Consider the following 15,133-nt stretch of genomic DNA (forward strand, 5'->3'; position numbering starts at 1 on the left):
ATCTCTTCAGTTTATGATTTATCCCTGTCTAATGAGACCATCAGGTTGTGATGCAGACATATCACAGAAGACAAACAATGCTTATCTGTCCCTACTTCTCTAACAATCTCAGTATCTATTCAAGGACAAGTAAAGAAGTACCTTTAGATACCTTTTGTGGACCTACATAATTTCTCCATGGCCTAGGCAACTTCCAAAGCAGTCAGTGAATGCCACTCGGGTGGCTGGAGGGGATCACTGGGCAGAAAGGGGCATCATAGGGCTTACCGTGAACAGCAATATCTTTTGTGTCTTGGATGAGGGCATTCCCAGCAGCCACCTGGACAGTGATGGTATTAGTTCCCTCTGCTAGGAATGTGAAGGAAATGCTGCTGTCCAAGGTGATGAGGGGCTAAAAGAGAGAAGCCAAAACACTTACTTAGTCCTTTATGGGAATATCAGATTCCCTCCTTTCCTGTAAATCTCAGACTGTCACCAATCTGCGTAGCATTTGCATATCCCCAGGGGATCCTAACTTGAAGAAGGAAAACAAAAAAACTGCACAGCTTTCTAAATTATATAGCGAGTATCCAGGAAGCATATTAATATACTTGAAGTGCACTGTAAAATGCTAATTCTAAGAGATGAAGATAAGACTGGGCACCATGAATTTTGTCCATCATTCTGTTACTTCTCCTGGGGCAAAGTAGAAGCACCTTTTGTAATCTATTCCTAGTGACTCTGGGAATAGGTGATCACTTTCTCTTTTCCTCTAATATTTTGTGTGATTTATATTTTCATCATGTATTCCATTGGGCTGCAAGATTTTTCAGAGAAGTGACCATATTTTATTTATTTCTGAATCACCTACCTGTTTTGGCATGTTATCTTACATCTAGCAGAATCCATAGATAAGTTGTATATACAATCATTTGTTGACATTTTGTTTTATCATATCTGTGTGTTCCATTGCAAGGCATTTCTGCCAATTTAAATAAGTTGGGAAACAGATAAACATGCATATCTGTGCTCACTTTTTAATCTTTTTTCTTTTCCTGTTTTCTTTCCCTGATCATAACAGATAGGGACTTGCCAAAGATAAAGAGAGAAAGATAATAAGCATATGCTTTCCCTTAGAAATTAGGATCTCAGTAGAAGCAAGGGCTTATTGGAGAGAAGAGAATGCAGATTCTGAGATTAAAGTGTCATTATTCAGCGGTTATCTTGAGGCCCATGTCCTCTCAAGCTATCTGGTGTTTGCAAGGTAAGGCACTCTAGTAGGAGGCTGTTCTGAGGCAGCTCTTGAATAGATGTCACAAATGCAGATGAGCAGACACCATCTCGTCTCTGTGGGTTAGGATGACAATAGGATAGAGCAGTGATGTCACCAGCTGTGAGGATGCGTAGACTTGCCTTTTAAGAATGTGGGTATCAGCCAGTGTTCATACAGCACATCTGTGCACCTAGATGCTGCAGAGGCTCACAGATGCAGCATTCAGACCACAACGTCCCTTCTGCAAAACTGAAATCCCTTTCTAGCTCAGAATCTTCACCTGGGCCTCTGAAACAATAATCTGATTTATTGGCTTTAAAATTCTATTGCTCTATTTTATGGCCAAGCTGATGGCTGGAGTCAGACAGGATTAGACATTGCCCTAAGCTTGCGGACACCCTTTCTTCTCTGTTTGCTAAATGAAAGAAGGGAGTGTGGAAAGAGTTATACTCTTTTTTGTTAACTAAGGGTAAGCCCAGAGTCCAAGCATGCTTCCTCATACTTATGGTTCTGTGATGCTATGCACAAGGATGTGAACTCATTAATTAAACCACAAATGAGGTACAAGTAGGTTCTGTGATGGACATCAACTCCAACAGACCAATGGTGGCTGTTCAGTGTCCTGTGCTGAGAAGTCAAGTCAGGCTTAACACGGCAATATGGGCCATGGACATGGAATAAAGGAAAACCGTATGCCACTGAGTTGCCATCGTTGGTGTAACAAGAACAGAGACTTGAAACTCTGGCTCTGTTACTATTTTAATGAATGGCCTTGGGAAAAGTCTGTCCCCACTGTGGGCCTTAGCTTAAAGTTGTAAGGACTTACTCAGCAGTAAGAACACACAGAATTAATGAATGGCTTTCGGCTAATTTTCTAGTTCCTACTAGTCAACCTGTTAGGGCTTGTCTGTCAGAATGCCTTCAACTGTTTCATTACCTTAGTCATATTCTTTGGAAGGAAAATGAAATACATCTGTATACCCAACAGAATGACAAAAAGTTCTTTAAAAATAATAACAAATATTGTCGAGGATGTGGAGCAACTAGAACTCTCATACATTTTTGATGGGATGTACAATGGTGCAACTATGTAGGAAAAAGTTCACTTTTATAAGAAATCGTAATAATTTTTCCAAGATAATTATGCTACTTTATATTTATAGTGTAGCAATTGCAGTCTGGGAAATTTAGTCAAGATCAAAGAAAACGTGTATCCACAAACAGAAGAAAATGCTCATAGCAGTTACAGTCATAGTAGTCAAAAACTAAGCGAACCTAGAAGAATTTATCAATAGGAAAATGAATAAGCAAGCCAAAGCTCATGCATTGAACAAAATAAAAAAGCAAATATTGATATACATAAGAGTATGGATGTGTCTTAAAACCATAAGAAATTAAAGAAACCTTACATAAAAGAATTCATATGGTATGATATGAAGTTCTATTAATAGAAAAGATAGATCTAATTCATGATGGGAAAAAACAGTGGTCGGTTCTGAGGTTTAGGTGGGAATTTACTGAGAAGGGGTATGGAGAACTTTCGGAAGCAATGCTAATAATATATATCTTGATAGGAGTTTGGGTTATAGGTATGTGTATTTCTCAGAACTCAGGAAGTACAGACTTCAGATCTGTCCACTTCATGATTGATACATTTCATACCTCCATGGAGGAAAAAGTGTAAACAAGTGAAGAACTCTAGCCAATGATTTGTAGCCTGAAGCATTTAGGATAAAGCATACAGGTGTCTGAAGTTTATTCTGAAATGAATTTTAAAAAATTAAGATCAGTTGATGGCTGGATAGGAGAATGGACAGATAAATAGACATAAAACAAGCAGAGTAGATGTTAATGATAGACTATGTGTACTTTGTCCATGGGATTCTCCAGGCAAGGAGACTGGAGTGGGTTGCCATGCCCTCCTCCGATGATAGACTATAGGTGGTAGGCATATGCATATTCACTGTAAAATTATTTCATTTTTTACTTTGTGTTTGAAGTTTTTAAAATGTTGGGAAAGAAACAAAACAGCAAAGGAATAACTGATGTGTTTTTAGTTTTTCTTACTTCTTTAAATTGCTCTCTCTGACCATAACTATATCACATTACCCTTCTGTTTTGGTTACTACCCTCAGCTATCTCTAATCTCTTCCCACCTCTCACCATCAGGATCCTTTATCCCCTAACGGTAGCCGCTTCAAGGAATCTGGCTACCCACTCCAGTATTCTGGCCGGGAGAATTCCATGGACTATATAGTCTATGGGGTCACAAAGGGTCAAGGAATCTGCACTACTCCCACATCATCCTCAGCACTCAGGCGTCTATGTGGTCCCCACTCTTCTTTCTCTGCACACTATTCTTGTCTTAGACTTAGGTGACTGGGCTGGGCAACCTAAAAGGAGAGGGATTCCTCCCGTTCCAGCAGATCTGACTTTCTCTCCTCTGGCTGCTTTCCTAGCAAATCCAGGAACCAAGAAAGGAAATGCCAGCTGAGGTGGGAAGGAGCATGCCATCCCACCAGCCAGTCAGGGCTCTGAGCCACAGCCAGCTGTGTTAAATGAGCACACTTGGCCTCCAGGTTAGCAGACCACAGGCTTCCACGCTAGAGAGATGGCAGAAGCCAATTTTGTTTTTCAAATTGCTTTTGTTTTTCATCAGCTATTATGGCATCATGGCTGATTTCACCTCCCTTGCAAAGCTGGAACACTCCACAGAATTCTTGAGTTCTTCACTGGCCACCCATGTCTAGTGCACAACACTAAATTAAATCAAGTATTTTAAGGTTCATTTACTAAATCTATTAGGCAAGCAGACACATTTATTAAGCCAGACCTCTGGTAATCCCAGCAAATTGGCCTTTTCAAGCCCCACAAATCCAACATGCGGCCAACTGACTTCTCTGTGTTTTGTCCAAGCTGCATGGACAGCCCATGGCAAGGCTCCTGGCCTGCATAGGCTGTGGGTTACATCCCTGCCCACAAAGAGTCCCTTATGTGCAACAGGTCACATACTATCCAGTAAACCCAGCAAGACATCAGCAAAGCTCTCGAATGACTACATAGTTAGAAGATATCCACCTGAATAATGGATCCAGGAGCTTCAAGGAAATGTTGGATGCCGCCTAAACCATTTCCCCAAACACAGTAAATCAACATAGAATATCATAAAATGTCCACAGTTTAAATGTAGGAAAGTGAAAGTGAAGTTGCTCAGTCCTGTCTGACTCTTTGCGACTACCTTGGTAAAAACTTGCCATTCCCAAATTAGACAGACTATGCAGTCACTGCGCTTATCTCCCTTAAAAGTTTTAGCAGATTCCACAATAACATGTGCATGGATGTTCAGGTGCTTCAGTCAAGTCTGACTTTGTGCAGTTCTATGGACTGCAGCTGGCCAGGCTCCTCTGTCCATGGGATTCTCCAGGGAAGAATTCTGGAGTGGGGTGCCATGCCCTCCTCCACGGGATCTTTCCAACCCAGGGATTGAACCCACTTTTCTTAAGTCTCCTACACTGGCAGGTGGGTTCTTTACCACTAAGGCACCTGGAAAGCCCACTATCTTACAATATCCTCTTCTAAATATGAATTTCTATGACAAAATAAAATGTATTCATTTGTGTCATTTAAAGCCATTGGTCACCTATCCACTCCAATTTTTGTTGTTATGCAATTCATCCCAAATGAATCCTACTTTGGTAGAATAAATCTACACAGAACAAAAACATAGCCAAAGCCTTACCACTGCATACAAATCCCTTCCCACCTTTCTGCCCCAATTCTACTGCTCCTTCAATGCCAGCTTAGGACCAGCTCCATACACGACTTGCTCTAAGACCAAGAAGCCTTGCATCCATCACCCCCTAAGCTGCTTGGCTGGGCCAATAATGTTATATTCCTATTACCATAGCTTATAGTATCTATTCTTGGATGTTAACCTCATATTCTCAAATAGAGGACTTCCCTGGTGGCTCAGACGGTAAAGCGTCTGCCTATACAGCGGGAGACCAGGGTTCGATCCCTAGATCAGGAAGATCTCCTGGAGAAGGAAATGGCAACCCACTCCAGTATTCTTGCCTGTAAAATCCCACTGGACGGAGGAGCCTGGTAGGCTACAGTTCTTGGGGTCACAAAGAGTCAGACTCGACTGAGCGACTTCAATCACTAAGGGAAACAAATGAAATTTATACTGTTTTTGTGTTCCTCATAACAGCTAGCACAAAATACAAGTTCTTGAGAAAGATTCAGGGATCTACTGACATAATTTCATATCTGCTAATAGGTTTGAAGGTATACAGGCCTACAGTTGGATTTTAGGGACACTTGATCTCTTCCTTTTATGTATACATCATCATACTTGATCACCAATAACTGTGTGTGTATCCATTGTGCCTTCTTATCAGAAATGTAATTTCCTTGAAGGTGGAGACAAAGCGCTCTTCTATTCCTAAGGGCACCAAACAGAGGGTTGACTATAAATATTTGGGGGGAAGTCAACTGATTCTTTTTTAAATAAAATTTTATTTATTTATTTATTTGGCCTGCACCAGGCCTTAGCTGTGGCATGTGAACTCTTAGTTGTACATGAGGGATCTAGTTTCCCAACCAGGGATCAAACCCAGGTTCTCTGCATTAGGAGAGAGGAGTTTTAGCCACTGAACTACCAGGGAAGACCCTGAACAGATTCTTACTGGGAGGTTGACTTAATTCAAACACTGGGGTGAAACTGTCCAATTCACCTGGTCACAACACACAGACATATGCACGATAGCCAATTTCTCTTTCATCAGTGACATTCTGATGACTAAATACAAAAATGTATATAAAGACAATGATAGAAATAAATGCCCAAAATTAATATCCACTCCTTTCACAGATCAGTTTGTTTATCAAGGGCAGCCAACTAGCTTGACACTCAGAGCACTCACCAACCACCCAAAGAAACTCATTTGCCAGGAAAATTCTCACTGAATCAACTTTTCAGCACTATGGCCATCTTAATGTGTTTCCGTCTTGATGCTGGAAAAAGCACTGAAAATACACCTTTTTTAACTAGGCAGAATAACCATGCTTAAAGGTGGGAGGGAAATCTGTGGAACCATGTCAGATTTGCCCCCCAAGAGGTATATCCCACTGATACAAAGGATAACCACAACAGTGACTGATATATTCAAGTGCTTAGATATGTTCTAAGCACTTAAGTACCTTTCCTTATTAATCTTCAAAGCAATACTAGAATATAGTCTCTGCTAGCCTTACTCTGACATTACAATGAACAAAACTGAGGCACAGAGAAATTACCTGCTTTGATCAAAGACATAGAACAAAGAAGGACCTGTATCAGGACCCCAAGCCAGGCTTGTCTCATTTCAATACCACTCTGAATGCCTCTAATGTACTCACATTCTCTTGGTTCTTTGGAAACAAAAACCAACCAGTAGAATCTTTGATATCTAAGTATTTTTACAACACTTTATGCTCATTATAGGTGGAATTCTTAACCAAAGGAATACTTAAGGTCATTGTCATTAAAAAAAAATAAAACTATAATGGCATTCTGCAATTTTAAAATTTCCCCCTCATAATATGGCACAATATAAATTAGAGAGGCAGATAATTTCAAATAATAACTCAGGGATGTTCATGGATTAGATGTTCTTATCCTTGAGTTAGAGAAAAGTACATTGAGCTTCAAACTAACACAGATGATTATCTGAGAAATAGAAATGACCCTCCAATCACACTGTCCACTTCTCCGCTGATCAAATATTTATTAGACACTGTCTGGTATTTCAGGTCACAGAATCAACATACAAAGGAAAAACCTGGTGCCACAGAGAAGCACTGTCCTCAGTTCCTTGTGGGCAGTTGAGTAAATCATTGTGTTTATGATGGCCAAGAACTGCCCTCTGTACACAGTCATCTCCCTGGAAAGTCCACAGGTGAACAAACTCTATGAGAAAAGAACTCCCTGGCTGGACAGCCCAAACATCACATCCTCTGAGGTGAAATGAACTTAAAATCCTTCTCTTTCAGATGTTCTCCTCCCAGAAAACTTTTTCTTTTTCTTTCACCATGTTTATGTTTGCTAGTGTTTGAAGCAGAATTTTAGGGTCTATGAGCTCTTGGGCTTCCCTTGTGTCTCAGCTGGTAAAGACTCTGCCTGCAATTTGGGAGACCTGGGTTCGATCCCTGGGTGGGGAAGATCCCCTGGAGAAGGGAATGGCTACCCACTCCAGTATTCTGGCCTGGAGAATTCCATGGACTCTATAGTCCATGGGGTTTCAAAGGGTTGGACATGACTGAGTAACTTTCACTTCACTTCACTTTGTGAGCTCCCAGAGACAAACTGAGTGATGCAGAGAAAGCATCCTGGGGCTGGAAATGGTACTGGTATAGACGGAAGTGAGGACACCTGGGTTCTGGCTCAAGAGTGAACCAGATGTTTGCCCTTAGAATGCTTATCTCACATAGGGAGCTTCAAGACTCTAATGTACCAAATGGGCATCTTATTAACTAACCTCCTTACCTATTGTCCCAGTGAACAATAACACTAGAAATGCAAAAGCATCATAGCCTATACTAAGAAATTAAAAGTACACAGCACAAATGATACAAACAGAAAATGGTCCTTGGTGTCCCATAAATCTAATTGTCTTTTATCAACCCATCCTAACTGCCATATTTTATACCAAAAAAAAAAAAAAAGAGCATCATTTAGTGAGTACCTAATCTATGCCACGGAAACATAGATTATTTTATTTAGTTTTCACAAAAATCAAGATGACACAGGCATTAGTCTCTCAGTTTTCAGTTGAGTGCATTAAATGTTAGGTTGAACCACTTGCTCAAGCTCACACAAACAACATGCAGCAATGCTAGAAACTTAACCCTTTTCTTTCTGAACCCACAGTACATATTCTCTCCACCATATAATCAGTTCAGTCACTCAGTCATGTCCTAATCTTTGCAACCCCATGGGCCGTAGCACGCCAGGACTTCCTGTCCATCACCAACTCCCGGAGTTTACTCAAACTCTTGTCCATTGAGTCAGTGATGCCATCCAACCATCTTATCCTCTGTCGTCTCCTTCTCCTCCTGCCTTCTATCTTTCCCAGCATCAGGCTCTTTGCCAATGAGTCAGTTCCTCGCATCAGGTGGCCAAATATTGGAGTTTCAGCTTTAGCATCAGTACTTCCAATTAATATTCAGGACTGATTTCCTTTAGGATGGACTGGTTGGATCTCCTTGCAGTCCAAGGGACTCTCAAGAGTCTTCTCCAATACCACAGTTCAAAAGCATCAGTTCTTTGGCACTCAGCTTTCTTCACAGTCCAAATCTCACATCCATACATGACTACTGGAAAAACCATAGCTTTTATTGATTGGCAAAGTAATGTCTCTGCTTTTTAATATGCTATCTACGTTGATCATAACTTTTCTTCCAAGGAGCAAGCATCTTTTCATTTCATGGCTGCAATCACCATCTGCAGTGATTTTGGAGCCCCCAAAAGTGAAGTCGCTCACCATTTCCATCGTTTCCGCTTCTGTTTGCCATGAAGTGATAGGACCAGATGCCATGATCTTAAGTTTCCTGAATGTTGAGTTTAAAGCCAACTTTTTCATTGTCCTCTTTCACTTTCATCAGGAGGCTCTTTAGTTCTTTTCTTTCTGCCATAAGGATGGTGTCATCTGTGTATCTGAACTTATTGATATTTCTACCAGCAATCTTGATTCCAGCTTATGCTTTATCCAGCTCAGCATTTCGCATGATATACTCCTCATGTAAGTTAAATAAGCAGGGCACTCCTTTCCCTATTTGGAACCAGTCTGTTGTTTCATGTCCAGTTCTAACTGTTGCTTTCTGACTTGCATACAAATTTCTCAGGAGGCAGGTAAGGTGGTCTGGTATTTCCATCTCTTGGAAAATTTTCCAAGTTTGTTGTGATCCACACAACTTAGGCTTTAGAGTAGTCAATACAGCAGAAGTAGATGTTTTCCTGGAACTCTCTTGCTTTTTTGATGATCTTAGTTTTCTTACTAAGCACCATAATACGGTGCTTCATTTTACTTAGCACCATATAATGCTGCTTCACTAAACAAAAGCAGGACTCATAATACTGTAAATCAATTCTACTTCAATAAAAAACATTTTTTACTGTAAAATAAGAGCAGGAATGAATCATATCCTACTCTTATCATGCAAGAGCTGAAGTTCTGTTTGTTCATCTCAAACAAACAAACAAAACTGGCATTGTTCCATTCCTTTTTGAAAGGAATTATTACATGGCAACTGAGTATTTATTTTTTTGTACAGTTCTTCTGTGTATTCTTGCCACCTCTTCTTAATATCTTCTGCTTCTGTTAGGTCCATACCATTTCTGTCCTTTATTGTGCTCATCTTTGCATGAAATGTTCCCTTGGTATCTCTAATTTTCTTGAAGAGATTTTTAGTCTTTCCCATTCTATTGTTTTCCTCTGTTTCTTTGCACTGATCACTGAGGAAGGCTTTCTTATCTCTCCTTGCTATTGTTTGGAACTCTGCATTCAAATGGGTATATCTTTTCTTTCCTCCTTTGCCTTTTGCTTCTCTTCTTTTCACAGCTATTTGCAAGGTGTCCTCAGACAACCATTTTGGCTTTGTGCATCTTATTCATTATGCCAAAGCCTTTGACTATGGATCACAACAAATTGTGGAAAATTTTTAAAGAGATGGGAATACCAGACCACCTGACCTGCCTCCTGAGAAATCTGTATGCAGGTCGAGAAGCAACAGTTAGAACTGGACATGGAACCACAGACTGGTATCGGTAAAGGAGTATGTCAAGGCTGTATGTTGTCACCCAGCTTATTTAACTTATATGTAGAGTACATCATGCGAAATGCCAGGCTGGATGAAGCACAAGCTGGAATCAAGATTTTCAGGAGTAATATCAATAAACTCAGATATGCAGATGATACCACCCTGATGGCAGAAAGCAAAAAAGAACTAAAGAGCCTCTTGATAACAGTGAAAGAAGAGAGTGAAAAAGTTGGCTTAAAACTCAACATTCAGAAAACTAAGATCATAATCACTTCATGATAAATACATAGGGAAACAGTGGAAACAGTGACAGACTATTTTGGGGGGCTCCAAAATCACTGCAGATGGTGACTGCAGCCATGAAATTAAAAGACACTTGCTCCTTGGAAGAAAAGCTATGACCAACCTAGACAACATATTAAAAAGCAGGGATATTATATTGCCAACAAAGGTCCATCTAGTCAAAGCTATGATTTTTCCAGCAGTCATGTATGGATGAGAGAGTTGGACCATAAAGAAAGCTGAGCACCAAAGAATTGATGCTTTTGAACTGTGGTGTTGGAGAAGACTCTTAAGAGTCCCTTGGACTGCAAGGAGATCCAACCAGTTCATCCCAAAGGAAATTAGTCCTGAATATTCATTGGAAGTACTGATGCTGAAGCTGAAAGTCCAATACTTTGGCCACCTGATGCCAAGAACTGACTCATTTGAAAAGACCCTGATGCTGGGAAAGATTGAAGGCAGGAGCAGAAGGGGATGACCGAGGATGAGATAGTTGGATGGCATCACTGACTCAATGGACATGAGTTTGAGTAAACTCCAGGAGTTGGCAATAGACAGGGAGGCCTGGTGTGCTACAGTCTATGGGGTCACAAAGTCAGACACAATGGAGTGACTGAACTGAACTGAAGTGACTTTCTCGGTGTGTGTGTGTGTGTGTGTGTGTGTGTGTGTGTGTGTGTTAGTTGCTCAGTCATGTTCAACTCTTTGCGACCCACTGACTGTAGCCTCCATGTTCCTCTCTGCATGGGCTTCTCCAGGCAAGAATGCTGGAATGTGTTTCCATGACCTTCTCCAAAGGATCTTCCCAATGCAGGGATTGAACTGGGGTCACCTGGCATTGCAGGCAGATTATTTACCATTAAATGACTTTCTTGATATTATACACCTAATGAGTAGAAAGGCTAGGATTAAAACAAAACAGAGCAAAATGAATATTAGAAAAATTGATCAGAGGAGCAAGAACAACCAGGTTTGTATAATCTTTTCTCTCTTAGGATATGTGAAGTTCCCCTATTATAGGAATGAACTTGGTGTGGGAAGGTATGTCATATTCATTGACATGGATTCCAAGCTTCATTGAGTATCTGTTATTGCCCACATCCCCTTGTGCTCCCAGCATCAAATAGAAGTTAGAACATGGGATCATCTAAGCAGATACCAATCAGAAAGGGTCAAATCTAAGCAGATACTAATCGATAAGGGCCAAACCTTTGTACTATTGCCGAACCACCAGAAATACGTAAGAGTCCCCAGTTGGCTGGGCCACACAACTGCACTGATGTTGACCTCCTTATTTCTTATGGCAACAAATGGAACTCGGAGATGAACATGCTCCACAGGACCTAAAGGAACAAGGAAAACAATGTCAGTGTTTCTATCCCCAAAATAAACAAAAGCTTACATTCCCAGATTCTTTATCTTTACCATCACCTATAATAAAACAACAATCGCTAACTCACAGATGTTGAGATGTGTGTGTGTGTGTGTGTGTGTGTGCATGTGTGTGTATGTATGTGCTTGAAATGAAGCACTGCAAACAACAGGGAACTCAATTTGGGCTTCAGATTGAGTGACCTCTGAACTTAACTTCCATCTGATGATCCCACCACATATGCTTATGAACCTCAAATCTAAGGACAAAGCTAGTTTACTGGACACTTAGCCAAAAAATAGGAAGATAAAGAGCGATCTCTTGCATATCTGCCGATTAGCCTGTATCATGATTTGGGGTCGGTGCATTGTATGGCGGGCTCTGCCATTATCCTCGATTGTTAATTGGTTCCATCTTGTTCAACAATTGGCCATTGTGTCTGTCATCTGCAACACTCACAGGGTGTCACTCAGAAGCTGGCAGGGCTGTATTATAAAAAGGAAAAAGCCTGTCTCCTTAAATTGAAGAGAAATAATGCCAGGTTCCCAAATAATAATAATTTTAAAAGCTGTTTGCCAAAAGGTGACCAAACTTTTATTTTTCGCTCCTCAGAAAACTGATGTAAGCAGTCTCAAGTTCTAAACTAGCAAGTAAGAGAATAGATTGGAATCCATTCTATGCATGATAAGTGAGAATTTTAATTTAATTCATTTTCAAAATAACATGAGAGGAGGAAAATGCTGAAGAAAAATGTTAATGAGTCAGCACCGCATTTGTGAGGCAGATATGTTATTTTTTAATTCCGTGGGATTTTCTCCCCAACCCTTACCCCTTTCTTTTTCCTTTCTTTTTTTTCCCACCCACTTCCTCTCCTCCTTTTGCTCCCTTCCTCCACTTTCCCTTTCTTACATCTTTTCTACTTCACCAGATCCAGCTAAAATGTTCTAGTTATCTGCCCACACTTTGCTGGAACACATTTTCTGGTTTCCAACCTGATAATGTTGATGAGCTAAAGTAACGAAAGGTCACCGCTGTAGCAAGAACATCTCTTTATCCTTGGGACCTTGAGTTCTTCTCATGGGTGGGGCATTTTCCAGGCCACCAGGCCTTCACTAATGACATCCTTGGTTATTTGGGAGATGGCTCAGTTTAAAGGGAAGAAAGCAGAAAGATACTTTTTACTTCTGCTCCTATTTAATTTTGGCTGTATGACCTTTTCTTCTATTTTACAGAACTTTGACCCTACACAGGCTGTTACACTGTCCTTTGCCTTCCTGACAGTAATAAGAATATATGAGGATATTAAAAGTATCATATGATTAGTTATGGGCTGACTATTTCCACTGCTGCTACCACACCATCATGGCTCCTGTTTATCACCAGATTAAAGTCTCTCTTACAAGACTGGGCATTATTGTGAATCTCATTCATACCTCCCGTGTCAGAGGCAAATTTATATTGGGAGAAAAGGTGTTTGGATAGGAACTGAGATCAGATGAGGAGATCAGCCAGACCTGCTTGCCACTGTCCAGATGGTATTTTTCTGAACAATCAACAAAGTATTCAAGAATCTGTGTATCTACAGTGTGAAAACACTCTCTGCCTACAGCTCTCTCAGCTGATCCCAGGCATTCAGCATTTCAAGATTTCTTCCAACAAATAGTTTCAAACCTGTCACTTCAGATACACATTTGGCTAAAGGCTTAATTATTTTCAATTAGTAAGTCTGTTTAATTATTTTTGTATGGTTTGATTGTGGGCTAGAATTTAAAAAATACAGGTGTGAAAAAATACTGGCTAGTTTTCATTTCTTTACTCAATTTTAGGAGTTCACCTGGTTAAACTCTCTTTGCTGTTTGTGTTTTATTGATCTTTGTGGAAGAGAATACGGCAATGGGCAGGGGTCCCTGACCAGGCCATGTCCTGGGAGGGAGATGAGAAACCAAGGTTTTACTTTAACACCTCTTAGTCCTTCTTCATGCCCACATTCAGATTTCACTCTCCCCATGATGGGAAGAGTCCCTTTATCCTCAAGGTCAAAGCTTCTGTTTTGTTTTTTAATTGAAGTATAGTTGATTTACAATATTGCATTAGTTTCAGGTGTACAGCAAAGTGATTTAGTTATACACACATATCTACATACATACATATATTCTTTTTTTCTATTCCAGGTTATTATAAGATATTGAACATAATTCCTGTGTTGTACAGTAAATCCTTGTTGCTTATTTATCTTATGTACAGTAGTGTGCATCTGGCATCACATACTTCTAATTCATGTTCAGTTCAGTTGCTCAGTCCTGTCCGACTCTTTGTAACCCCATGAACTGCAGCACACCAGGCCTCCCTGTCCATCACCATCTCCCGGAGTTCACTCAGACTCACGTCCATCAAGTCCATGATGCCATACAGCCATCTCATCCTCGGTCGTCCCCTCTTCCTCCTGCCCCTAATCCCTCCCAGCATCAGAGTCTTTTCCAATGAGTCAGCTCTTCACATAAGGTGGCCAAAGTACTGGAGTTTCAGCTTTAGCATCATTTCTTCCAAAGAAATCCCAGGGCTGATCTCCTTTAGAATGGACTGGTTGGATCTCCTTGCAGTCCAAGGGACTCGCAAGAGTCTTCTCCAACACCACAGTTCAAAAGCATCAATTCTTCAGCGCTCATCCTTCTTCACAGTCCAACTCTCACATCCATACATGAATACAGGAAAAACCATAGCCCTGATTAGATGGACCTTTGTTGGCAAAGTAATGTCTCTGCTTTACAATATGCTATCTAGGTTGGTCATAACTTTCCTTCCAAGGAATAAGCGTCTTTTAATTTCTTGGCTGCAATCAACATAAGCCGTGATTTTGGAGCCCCCCAAAATAAAGTCTGACACTGTTTCCGCTGTTTCCCCATCTATTTCCCATGAAGTGATGGAACCAGATGCCATGATCTTCGTTTTCTGAATATTGAGCTTTAAGCCAACTTTTTCACTCTCTTCTTTCACTTTCATCAAGAGGCTTTTTAGTTCCTCTTCACTTTCTGCCATAAGGGTGGTGTCATCTGCATATCTGAGGTGATTGATATTTCTCCCGGCAATCTTGATTCCAGCTTGTGCTTCTTCCAGCCCAGCATTTCTCATGATGTACTCTGCATAGAAGTTAAATAAGGCAGGGTGACAATTGACAGCCTTGACATACTCCTTTTCCTATTTGGAACCAGTCTGTTGTTCCATGTCCAGTTCTAACTGTTGCTTCCTGACCTACATATAGGTTTCTCAAGAGACAGGTCAGGTGGTCTGGTATTACCATCTCTTGAAGAATTTTCCACAGTTTATTGTGATCCACACAGTCAAAGGCTTTGGCATAGTCAATAAAGCAGAAATAGATGTTTTTCTGGAACTCTCTTGATTTCTCCATGATCCAATGTTGGCAATTTGAT

General features: G+C 40.5%; 1 protein-coding gene across 1 annotated transcript in view; it reads right to left on the bottom strand.

The window, feature by feature from the left end:
• The window catches only part of SORCS3 (sortilin related VPS10 domain containing receptor 3), a 650,187-nt gene that overhangs the window by 23,830 nt on the left and 611,224 nt on the right, over positions 1-15,133 (bottom strand). Inside the window, exons 20-21 of the mRNA XM_005698449.3 lie at positions 11,543-11,676; positions 268-391 (exon numbers count right to left, since the gene is read on the bottom strand). Coding sequence (XP_005698506.3) covers positions 268-391; positions 11,543-11,676 — 258 coding nt within the window. The remainder of the gene's footprint in view (positions 1-267; positions 392-11,542; positions 11,677-15,133) is intronic.

Source organism: Capra hircus, chromosome 26 (genome assembly GCF_001704415.2).
Source record: "Capra hircus breed San Clemente chromosome 26, ASM170441v1, whole genome shotgun sequence".
NCBI lineage: Eukaryota > Metazoa > Chordata > Mammalia > Artiodactyla > Bovidae > Capra > Capra hircus.